Source organism: Dendrobium catenatum, unplaced genomic scaffold (genome assembly GCF_001605985.2).
Source record: "Dendrobium catenatum unplaced genomic scaffold, ASM160598v2 fragScaff_scaffold_1664, whole genome shotgun sequence".
Lineage (NCBI taxonomy): Eukaryota > Viridiplantae > Streptophyta > Magnoliopsida > Asparagales > Orchidaceae > Dendrobium > Dendrobium catenatum.
Genome location: NW_021320126.1, coordinates 245551 through 256885, shown reverse-complemented (window position 1 = coordinate 256885; position 11335 = coordinate 245551). Strand labels below are relative to the sequence as shown.

The window sequence follows — 11335 nt, the reverse complement described above, 5'->3', positions numbered from 1 at the left end:
TGGTCAGGTGGATTTTGAGCCATTCTCATTCGCTGTTGCGATCTGGTCAGGCGAATGTTGAACTCCCTTTTCTAGTTGAGAGAGCCCGACAGAGTCCCTGGAAGGCATTCCTCACTACTCTTTTTCCTCTTTTGTCCCACCGTTGCGAATATGGTCAGGTGGACATTAGACTTTCGGGAGGGCTCATTATTCGCTATTCAACGCAACCTTCATTGATGCCTTGCAACTTGCAGGCTTAATTGATATAACCTTCAACGCCATCATTTGTTGCCACAATGTCTAAAGCTAATTCCTCCTGAAGTTTTGACCAAATGGAGGCCTCTATGGTGCACAAAGGGATTTGATAATTTTACCTTTCTGGGATTGATTACCAAGCTGAGAATGAAAAATCTGTATTTCTCATCTTGAGGGGGAGTGTCAAATACCGTCTCAGCCATCCTAGCCGCCTCTTGGCTCTTGATCCTATGGCCAAGATGGGGATTCATGGAAGGCTCACCTGGATCTGCCGATCTCCTTCCATATTTTGGTGGTTGAATTAGGAAGGATTATATTAGGATAATTATGCATTAATTTATAATTATTTGTGATGTAGAACTAAATGCTTTAAATGAATGAAATAAGAGTTTTGCACGATTCCATGATTAGAGCAATTATGATTATCGCTATTAGCAATTTAAAACGATCAAATAAAACGAGAAAGGAGTGCCTACGCTTAGGCCAAACCACGTGACAAATGCTAGAGTTATCAAGATAACATAGAATATCAATATAATGCGAATTAAGTAGATTTCAAACAAAATCCATACGCTAACAATGAGATTAGAAACATGGAGATCAAACTCTCGTCCTATGTTTACTAGGCTTGGCAGAAATAGATGAATAAGATCTTTATGAATCTATAAAACCACAAGAACAAGTTAGACAAGGAGAATACGAGAGAAGTAAGATTGATAAACATTTATCACGGTTGGGTTGAAATCCTCCACTGAACGATGCCAAGTTGTTCTTCTATGGCTTCGACAAGGGTGTTTAGAATGCACCCTACGTACTTTTCGACGGTGTTGTTGATGTTCAGATTGACGTCAAAGAAGGTAGAGTGAAAGATGCTAACAACCCCTTGTTCATCATAGGCAAGACCGTAATCATGATCTGAATCGGCCATGCATCTATCTTGTGGCATCGAAGTATTGACGGAAGTTTTCTTTTGCTGTCCAAGCAGATTTTCCTCAAGAATCGAGGTGGTGGAAGGTAGAGGAAGGTGGTCGGTCACAAGGAAGAAGCTTGGGAAAACTAGGCTCAGATTTTGGTGGAGTTGGGTTGAATTTAGGAGAGGATTTTGGTGGGAATGCTGTGAATAATTTCCAAATCAAAGGTTCTTGAGTTGGAAACTATTTGATTTAATTCCAAAAGTTGAGGTATAATTTTGGAACGGAATTAAAGGAGGTGGGCCTTTGAGAATTTCGGCCAAAGGAGATGAGGGGGAGCTTTAAATTCTTTCCAAAAGAACCACTTGGATTTTGGAAACAAATCCCAAAGGGGATCCTATGGGGCCGACGGCAATAGCGAGAGGGGGTGAGGTTTAATGAGGCAATTAAAGCTTACTTAAATTAATAAATTATATTTGGGAAGAAATATTTCATCCCAAATTAATTTAAAATTCAAAAGGCTATGATTTGGAAAGTTTCGAAAATTAGGATTTCTAATTTAGGCAAAAATTTCAAATTCAATTAAATTTGAATTTGTTATTTAATTGCATTACCTAAATTATGAAAGCTAAATTAGGAAAGGTTTAATGACAAGGGAGTTAGGAGGGAAACCAATGAGGGGCCGGCGGTGGGGTGGATGGGCCGTGGATGGTGTGGGGGTTTTAACCTAGCCGACGGGTGGGGATTGTTAGTATGGCCGGCGAAAAGTCGAGGGAGGGAGGAAGTGGTCGGTGGTGAAGCGACGAAGAGGAAAGGGAAAGATAAAATAAAGAACTACAAACCCGGCTGTCTCCAAGGTTGGTGGGTGATCCAAACTTCCCTCTCCAAGGGATCTCACTCCGCTCTCTCTCAAGCTCTCAAAAGAACTCAAAACATGTAGAAAATTTTTATCATTCAATCATTAACATGAAAAGAGAACAATGAGGCTATATATAGCCTCGTACAAAGACTCAAGAAAATAAAATGGATGGTGTGGGGGTTTTAACCTAGCCGACGGGTGGGGATTGTTAGTATGGCCGACGACAAGTCAAGGGAGGGAGGAAGTGGTTGGTGGTGAAGCGACGAAGAGGAAAGGGAAAGATAAAATAAATAACCACAAACCCGACCATCTCCAAGGTTGGTGGGTGATCCAAACTTCCCTCTCCAAGGGATCTCACTCCGCTCTCTCTCAAGCTCTCAAAAGAACTCAAAACATGTAGAAAATTTTTATCATTCAATCATTAACATGAAAAGAGAACAATGAGGCTATATATAGCCTCGTACAAAGACTCAAGAAAATAAAAGACGACAACGCCCATTGGGCTTACATACAACCTCCTTTAAGTAAGGGGTAAAAATGGAAACACTAATAAGCAAATACAACATGACATAATAATAATGAAAATAAATAATACAACTCATAAATACATCGACTCAACTGTGGCCGTAGATCGACGCCCACGTCTTTGATAGACTTTCCACGCTCTAATGTCCCCATCAATTTGTTTCTTTATTAAGATATCCTGTATAGATCTATAAATAAAGATAGTTTTGTATAATAAAATTAAGCTTTTTCCCTCACTATTTCTCTAAATTTAACAAAAATATTATGGAAGAAGCAAAGTAGCTTGCTTAATAATCATATTATTGAAATCTCAAAAGCTAAGAGAATGCTAAATTATAAGAAATTAAGTATTTTTATCTAGAATTTAAGAATTAAAAAGATGTTACAAATTATATATTTATAGAGGAATCAAATATTAGTAATTTTAGTAGTAATAGACCTAGTGAGGGGATTGTGACTTTGGTCGATCAAGTCATTAATAAGAGTACACGTTTTAGATATCTTGGATCTATTGTTCAGAGTGATGGAGAAAATTATTGAAATCTCAAAAGCTAAGAGAATGTTAAATTATAAGAAATTAAGTATTTTTTATCTAGAATTTAAGAATAAAAAAGATGTTAAAAATTATATATTTATAGAGGAATCAAATATTAGTAATTTTTATAGTAATAGACCTAGTGAGGGGATTTGACTTTGGTCGATCAAGTCATTAATAAGAGTACACGTTTTAGATATCTTGGATCTATTGTTCAGAGTGATGGAGAAATAGATAAGAATATTATCAGTAGAATTCAAGTTGGATGGTTGAAAAGGAGGAATGCATCAGGCTTGTTGTGTGATAGAAAAGTCCCCCTCAAACTTAAGGGAAAATTTTATAAGATGGTGAAGAGACCTGCAATGTTTAATGGTGCAAAATATTGGCCATTAAAAGAGAATCATAAAACTAAGTTAAGTGTTGCTGAGATGAGGATACTCAGGTGGATGAGTGGCTTTACCCTTAGAGATAGGATATGAAATGAGCATATACGTGAAAAGTTTGGAGTAGCTCCAGTGGAAGATAAGATTAGAGAGAGTCACCTTAGATGGTTTGGTCACAAAAAATGACGGCCTTCTGATGACCCGGTTAGGAAAGTAGAGGTATTATATTTTGACTTATGTTAAGAAAGGTAGAGGTAGACCTAAAAAGACTCGGTTAGAAAATATTAGAAATGATATTTCTTTATTAATTTAAACAAAAATTTGATTTTTAACAGAACACAATGGAGAAAAAAGATTAATATAGCCGACCCCACGTAGTGGGACAAAGGCTTGATGTTGTTGTTGATGTTGTATAGAGGAATCAAATATAAAAATAATGTCAGAGAATTAGTTCAATTTTATGCTAGAAGATACTCATCAACATCATCATTAGCCTTGTCCAACTACAATGAACTCTCATTTTCCTTTGTTTGTTCCTACTGAGTGCTGCTCAAGTCATAAAACATATTCTACTTCAAACCATTTTAATTCATGTTACCTTAGGTCTTCCCCTTTTTTCTCCTTTCTAGTCCACTTATACTAATTTAAGCTACATGTTTAATGGATTTATTTTCCATCATTCAATGTATAAGTTGAAACTACATAAATTTATTTTCAACTAAAAAATCTTCAATAGATGTCAATCTATAATATACCTACTTATTATGTTCATTATGTTCCTCCAAAATATTTTCTTTCTTAAAATTTTTATTCAAAAATATCTCAAAGTACGGGTTTCAACTTTCTTTAGTGACTTCAGATTTAACTAAAACAATATTATCTTCACTTCGAATACATACATTTTTTTTTTCTTCGAATACATACATATATATATGTATATGTATGTATATATATATTTCCTTAGTAATGAGCTCATAATATAAACCATTAAAAACTAATGTTTTTGCTTTGCTCAGTACACTCTTTCCAAGTTTTTTATTTTTTTAAAATTATTATAAGCATAAAAAATATTTAAAATTTTCCCCTCTTCTAAAGAATATTTCCTTTCTTAAATTCTTTTGTACCTTCTCAGTCCACTAGAAAATTCCTTTATCAATGTATGATTTATTTATAAATTCTCCTAAAGTTCTAGGATAATCTTCTTAATAGAATTAATCATCTTATCTTACATCAGGTTTTGCTCAACTAAAAAAATTGTCTCTTTTGGCAATTCATTTTGACAGATAAAAGTTTCTCGACTCTTAAATTCATCTTATCTTAAAGGCAATAATTTCATTGATTGTTTCCTTCATAATCTTAAGATAAAAAACCATAGCTACTACTTTATGTTGCATGATCAAGCTCTCTTTAGAAATCACATTTCAAAAAAAGATATAGAAAAAATAAATATATATTTTTATTAGTGGCTCAACTTTTGCAAGTAATTAAGCGGAGTTTTTGTTTCTTAAATTATGCATTCATTTTTGCAATATCATAATTTACTATGAAATCAAGTATAACTTCTTCCATTAGATATCTATCTCTTATTCCACAACCATCATAAATCCTATTATAACCCATTCTACTTAAACCTATATTTTCGTTCAAGTAACATCACTAAATACCATTTCTTCCATAGGAGTATGTTGTAGTAGGTATTTATCACATCCGAAAAGTGATTTTTAAACTATCTTCTAATAAAACTAAAGGATCATCCCCATATTTATAATGTCTCACCACTAACCACCTTATAGCAAACACCCTAATCAATAGCATATTCACCTCAACAAGTTTACCTACAATAATCCAAATTCCAATTCTACTCTTAAAATTTCTAAAATATAATAACTTATAATATCTTTGAATTTTCATATTTCCAATTTAATTCTTACAAAGAGATGAACTAAGGTGGAATTTTTTGTGCCAAGGCAATTAATGGAAGAGTATCGAAAGGAAGATATTTTTTTGATAGTAAGAAAGCATATGTTTGAACACCATTGAAATTGTAAACAGAGTAGTTCTATTTATATGTTATAGTAGTATTTAACATCATTAGGTGGTAGTTGAGGGTATTTCCCACATAAATCTCCTTTTGTTGGACAAAATAAAGATATAACTTAAGCTTACTTGCATTTATTATAATTTTTAGAAGTCTTTGATGTTCAAGCTAACTCTCATTACAGTTTTTTTTTGTTTAATCACCCATTTTTAACTCTAAAGATGCCTCATCTATATCAAATTCCAATGTAAAATAGATCAAACGTACTGAAACTTTCAAAACTAAGAATCACTCGAACTTCCAGCATCAGTGAAAAATAATTATCAAAATACCTTAAAATTGTCTACAATGTAACTAAATTTTGTACAACTACCCTTAAGCTTCAAATTTTTCTCTATTTTGTTAATATTTCATTCATTCAAGCATAGAAATTACCTATTAAATTATGTCATCTGGAGTAGCATCTATCAAAGTAAATCATCTTGAGCAAGTTTTTTAAGTGTCTTTACAATCCACAAAAAACAAAGCAATTAGTCATCATCCCAATTACAGTGCTCCAAAGAAACTTTTTTGTTACTAAACAACTATTTCCAATATTAATTGTATATCATGGAAATCTTTATTAACCTCAACAAATATTTAATACATCTTTTTTCTTGAAGCCCAACAAGTTTTCATTGTTTTGATCAATTGCAACTTCGACATCAAACAACCAAATCATGATTCTATCACTTCATACTTTTCTATTAATTGCCTAAACACAACAAATGTGTCCATTATAGATTTCATGGTATATAACCAAATAAATTATCCATTACCAAAGTGATTTCGCTGAAAAGTTAAAGTATAGAATAACCAGCTCAAGACCTTTATCCCGAGCACTAAGTGTAATCGAGAAAGATGAAGGCCCGCCATATAAATATAATACATTTTGACGCGCATGGCTCTAAATAAAATAAAATCAATAACTAATAGAAATAAGGAATTAATATTATTTAAACCACTGCATCACATGAAACAGGTATAAATTTGCACAGGCGAGTACCAGTTTTATGTGAATTTATTGTACTTTAAGAATTCAACTAGCATTGAAACCATTCTTTGGTTGTATTCTCATAGTAGATGTCAAAATCACAGCTAAACAAAAACGAAGTAAAAAACTGAATAGACTTGCCCCAAGGGAAGACAATAAAATGTAAATGCTATAAATAATATGAAAACTCACCAATTCTATATGCAGGGAAGAATCTATATTAGAGATACTACAGAAATGAGACACTCCCAGCAGCTGAGTTCCACCCCGCAATAATTTGATAGGTCTCAGAACCAGAGTGCCCAAGCCATAAAGCAAATGCTTTCCAAACCAGTTTTTTCTCATGTTAGGCAGCATTAATGGTTGTCTTGTAACCTGAAAGTGAAAAAAAAGGAATGATTAACAAATGTATTTACAGAAGAAATATACTTGAATTTAAGAACTTAGTGAACATGTTCTACAAAAACAAATCATGAGATATTGAAATCTGGAAAAGCTTGAAAGTTTCATATAAATCAACCTTTGCGTCAAATCTACTAAACTTTTTTTTACTGAAGAGCAATATATTTTTTTTTTTTTATCATAGACAATCTCATAAAATAGCATTGATATTTGCTGCATAATTCAGATTTCATGTCAACTCAAGAACTTAAAGATGCTTAACTTCTTCTATCCAACGACTCCATGAAAGCAAAATCAGAGAGCTGATTTGACAATATAAACAAAATCCAAAGCCAACATGTGGGACCTTTTGGACATCATAGAATAAAATATTCTATGGCGAACTAACTGAAATAACTCAGACATCACCAAGATACCGGTAAATATGATAAAAGGATAAAAATCTAAACCAGTTATGGTGAACAGCAAATTATAGATAAAGCAGCCATTGCAATCAAAATATGTTCTGCACTTCAAAATCATAATTATGTTTAAAAATTGCAAACGCGAGCTAATCCACCATAAAAATATCCATGGAAAAAAAGAACAAATGTTGATGCAAATATGTGAAACATAAACTTTTAAGATCAATTTTAGGGCCATCTGAACTTCAACTTAACAAACTTATAATATTTTGATGAGATAGATCCAACAACACCAAAAGCATCTTGATCCGAATTTAAATGAGCCTAAAACAAGTACTCAAAGAATAGTTAGAAACTTTATGACACTATTTGAGAGACCAAACTGTAACACCCACGATACCCCTTACCAGTAATGTAGTGTGTCACATAACTAAACATAACATTCTTTTTTTTCATTTAATAATTCTCATCAATTTCATGCTCATATAAAACATTCACTGACAATTACATTTGAATAACAACGGAAACATTTAATGATCCAACTATCATCACATAACTAATTACGGAACCGCTAAGAAAAATCAAAATAATATAACACAGAATAGTCTACATACATCTGCTGTAAACTTACATAAAATGCTACACTATAGAACATAAATTGAAATAAACTTGAACATATTTTGCTTCGACTTTTTTCTTTCTTTCCCTGTAACAATAACCAATATAAACACTGGTGAGCTATAAGGCTCAATAAGTTATACAATTTGTATAAAAATTAAATGTCAGATTATCATGAATATCATAATTGAATCAACTAAAAAAGATTTGCAAAATCACATAAAATCATCTTTAGGAGCATCATTTAATTTATTTAAAGTCAATACATAATATCATAATTAGTCTTATAAAGTTATGGCTATCATTTTCATAATGTTAACTTTCATAAAAATGTTCAATGGAGCCCAGGTAACCCTAGCATTATCATCATTGAACCTCTAACGGGTCTGTTGCGCGTTATAATGTACGCTTAGTTGCACAAGGCTTTAACCAAGAATTTGGTCTGGATTACTTTGACACCTTTGGTCTGGTACCAAAGTTTCCTACTATTCAAATTTTCTTCAAAGTTGTTGTCACGACAATGGAGCATCATACAACTAGACGTTTCAAATGCCTTACTCCATGGATCACCTCATGAGACCGTATATATGATGCAGCCGCCGGGCTTTAAAGATCCTAATCTACCAGACCTTGTATGGACTAAAACAAGCCCCATGCTTGTGGTTTGCTACCTTCACCAACTTTCTCTTAGACTTTGGCTTTCATGTTAGCTAGGCTGACCCTTCGCTCCTATGCTATCATAAAGGCAACACTCATATTTATATTCTCATCTACGTCGACGATATCTTGTTGACCGGTAATGACTTCCCTGCCATTCACTCATTACTACAAGCCTTACATTCGCGATTTCAAATTCGCAACCTCGACAATGTCTCCCAATTTCTTGATATACATGTTGTGCCTCTCGACACTGGTTATCACCTCTCGCAAGCACCATAAGCAGCCAACCTTTTGGAAATATTGGGTATGAAAGATTGTAAACCTGTCCTTACTCCTCTACCCACCAAGTTACCAGCTCTCACAAAAAATTCTGCAACCTATCAGAAGCCCGAACTGTACAGACAACTTGTTGGATCACTACAGTATCTAGCAATCACTAGACCAGATCTCTCCTTTGCAGTCAATCTATTATGCTAGCATATGCATAAGCCATATAATCTACATTTTCAACTTCTAAAGAGAGTTCTTCGTTATATTCAAGGTACAATCTATTCCGGTCTTCCTATTTTACCTTCCTCTCTTGAGCTTTATGCTTACTCAAACTCTAATTGGGCTGTTGATACTACAAATCGAAGATCCATCACTACTATTGTGCCTTGGCACCAATTTGGTCTCTTGGTGCATGAAAAAGCAAACCACCATTGCTCATTCATCTACTGAAGCCGAGTACAAAGCTTTAGTTTCGGCAGCCACATATGTCATTTGGTTAAGACGACTACTTCAGGATTTTGCATTTTTGTTTCCACACCTACCTCATTATTTTGCGACATCTCTGCTTTGGCACTAGCTAACAATCCTATGTTTCATGCCCATACGAAACACATTGTTGTAGATTTTCATTTTATCAGAGACTGCATCAAATTGAATCACATTATTGTTCATCATACGCCTCCGAAGATCAGCCGGCTGATATCTTCACAAAACCACTGTCTATTACCAAATTTCAATCTCTACAAACCAAGTTAACAATTCAGGACCACATTTTTAACTTGAAGGGAGGTGATAACGGACATATTCTATATGATAAGCAAAGTAGCCTCTTAGATCAGTCGGCTTGCATTTCCACCTCCTCTGTACCAGACTTAATCCCAGCCGCTGGAAGCCTGGAACTCTGCCAAACAGTCAATCACAGCCATTCACCTCTAACCAACTCTGATATCTTCTTCTACATAAGAGAACACTGTAGCTTGCAAAAGGAATCAATTAATATGGCTTTCTGTGCTAAACCTCTTGTATTGCAATACTGTTACTAACATATGATTAAGTTTGCAGGTTGCAGAATGACTGATCTCAATCAGAAGTATAATACTCCGCAAAACTTAAATCAATGAAAAAAATAAAACCAGATCAGAAAAGAACAAAACAATCAAATTTATTTATTTAAAGTAGAAGCAAACAAGCATCTATTTTTATCATACTATTAATTAACAAAGGAAAGACAATATTTGAAAAACAAGAATAATATTAAACAAACCTATCTCAAAAGTTCAGGATGTAAAAAAAAACTACCCTGCTCGATTCCGCGCCTAAAGAGAAACCAATGCAAAGCTGCACACTGCGCGACTAGGTTAAGAGACCAAACAGCGCGATCCCAATCCATCTAAAATGTTCAGGATGCAGTAACGAGATCCTGCTAATGATCTTTCTTCTGCCTTCCCCAGTTCAATTCAAATAACCGCTTTGGGATTTCAGGAAATAGAGAAAAAGATAATAGAAATGGACTTAACGATTCTAAAAAAGGAGGTATTCTTCCAATGAAAAAGAAGAAACCTTAAATAGATATAATATGGCAAAGAGCTAGGAGAGGACGGACCTTGGAGCAGGGTAGAGAGGCCATCAAGGAGGAAACCCTGGAGAGCATCGCGAGCTAAGATGGTGGTGGGAGAAAATAGGGTGTTTTAAGTCTCTCTGCCCACTTGCTTGAGCCTGTCGAGCAAGAGATGACCGGCCAAGGATATAGAAAATTGAAACATTTAAATTTATATGCACATTTTCCCAAAAAAAAAAAAATTTATATGCATAACAAAACTAATTTTATTTATGAGGATTTGCATACATGTCATTATATAATAACTATATTAGATATCTACTGTCTAAAATATTAATATTTCATTCCTACCACCCAAATACAATTTAAACCTCAAATATATCACTTTGTCTCTCCCCAAGCTCACACTATCTCCTTCCCGCTGAAATATTTCTTCCCGCACTCCTCTCCTCATTTGCTCTAATCCCTCTTCCCGCAAACTCCACTCCTCGCGTGCTCTTCTCGCAAACTCGTTCCAGCGAGATAATCACTAAGGGGCTGTTTGGCAGTTTTCTCACAACGAAATCCCTCTCCTGCATGCTCTTCTTGTGCTCTCAACAACCTACAACTTGCAATTTTTTGTCATTCTGTTGTTTAGAGGTTATTCGTTTTCTTTGTATGTTGAGAGCCTAGGGTCGAGGAAGAATATGAGGTATTTTGGACTTGCAAGTTGATTGTGAGAGGTTGACCGATATTGGCTTTTGGGGGAAACAGACTTGTTGCTTTGAGCGGGAGGTGTCATTTGAGAGTAGAGGAAAGAGGCTTTTAGTGCTTCATAGTTTAAAAGCTTCTTATTTTCAACAAATTAATTCTCATCATCATATCACATTCTAGTTTTGAATGAAACAAATAATTGTTTGCAAATA

The 11335-nt window shown here is 34.2% G+C and overlaps 1 protein-coding gene across 1 annotated transcript in view; it reads right to left on the bottom strand.

The window, feature by feature from the left end:
- Positions 1-10562, bottom strand: part of LOC110091819 (hydroxyacylglutathione hydrolase 1, mitochondrial-like) — a 23470-nt gene extending 12908 nt beyond the window's left edge. Inside the window, exons 1-2 of the mRNA XM_020816067.2 lie at positions 10476-10562; positions 6711-6893 (exon numbers count right to left, since the gene is read on the bottom strand). Coding sequence (XP_020671726.2) covers positions 6711-6893; positions 10476-10523 — 231 coding nt within the window. The 5' untranslated portion in view covers positions 10524-10562. The remainder of the gene's footprint in view (positions 1-6710; positions 6894-10475) is intronic.
- Between the last annotated feature and the right edge of the window lie 773 nt (positions 10563-11335).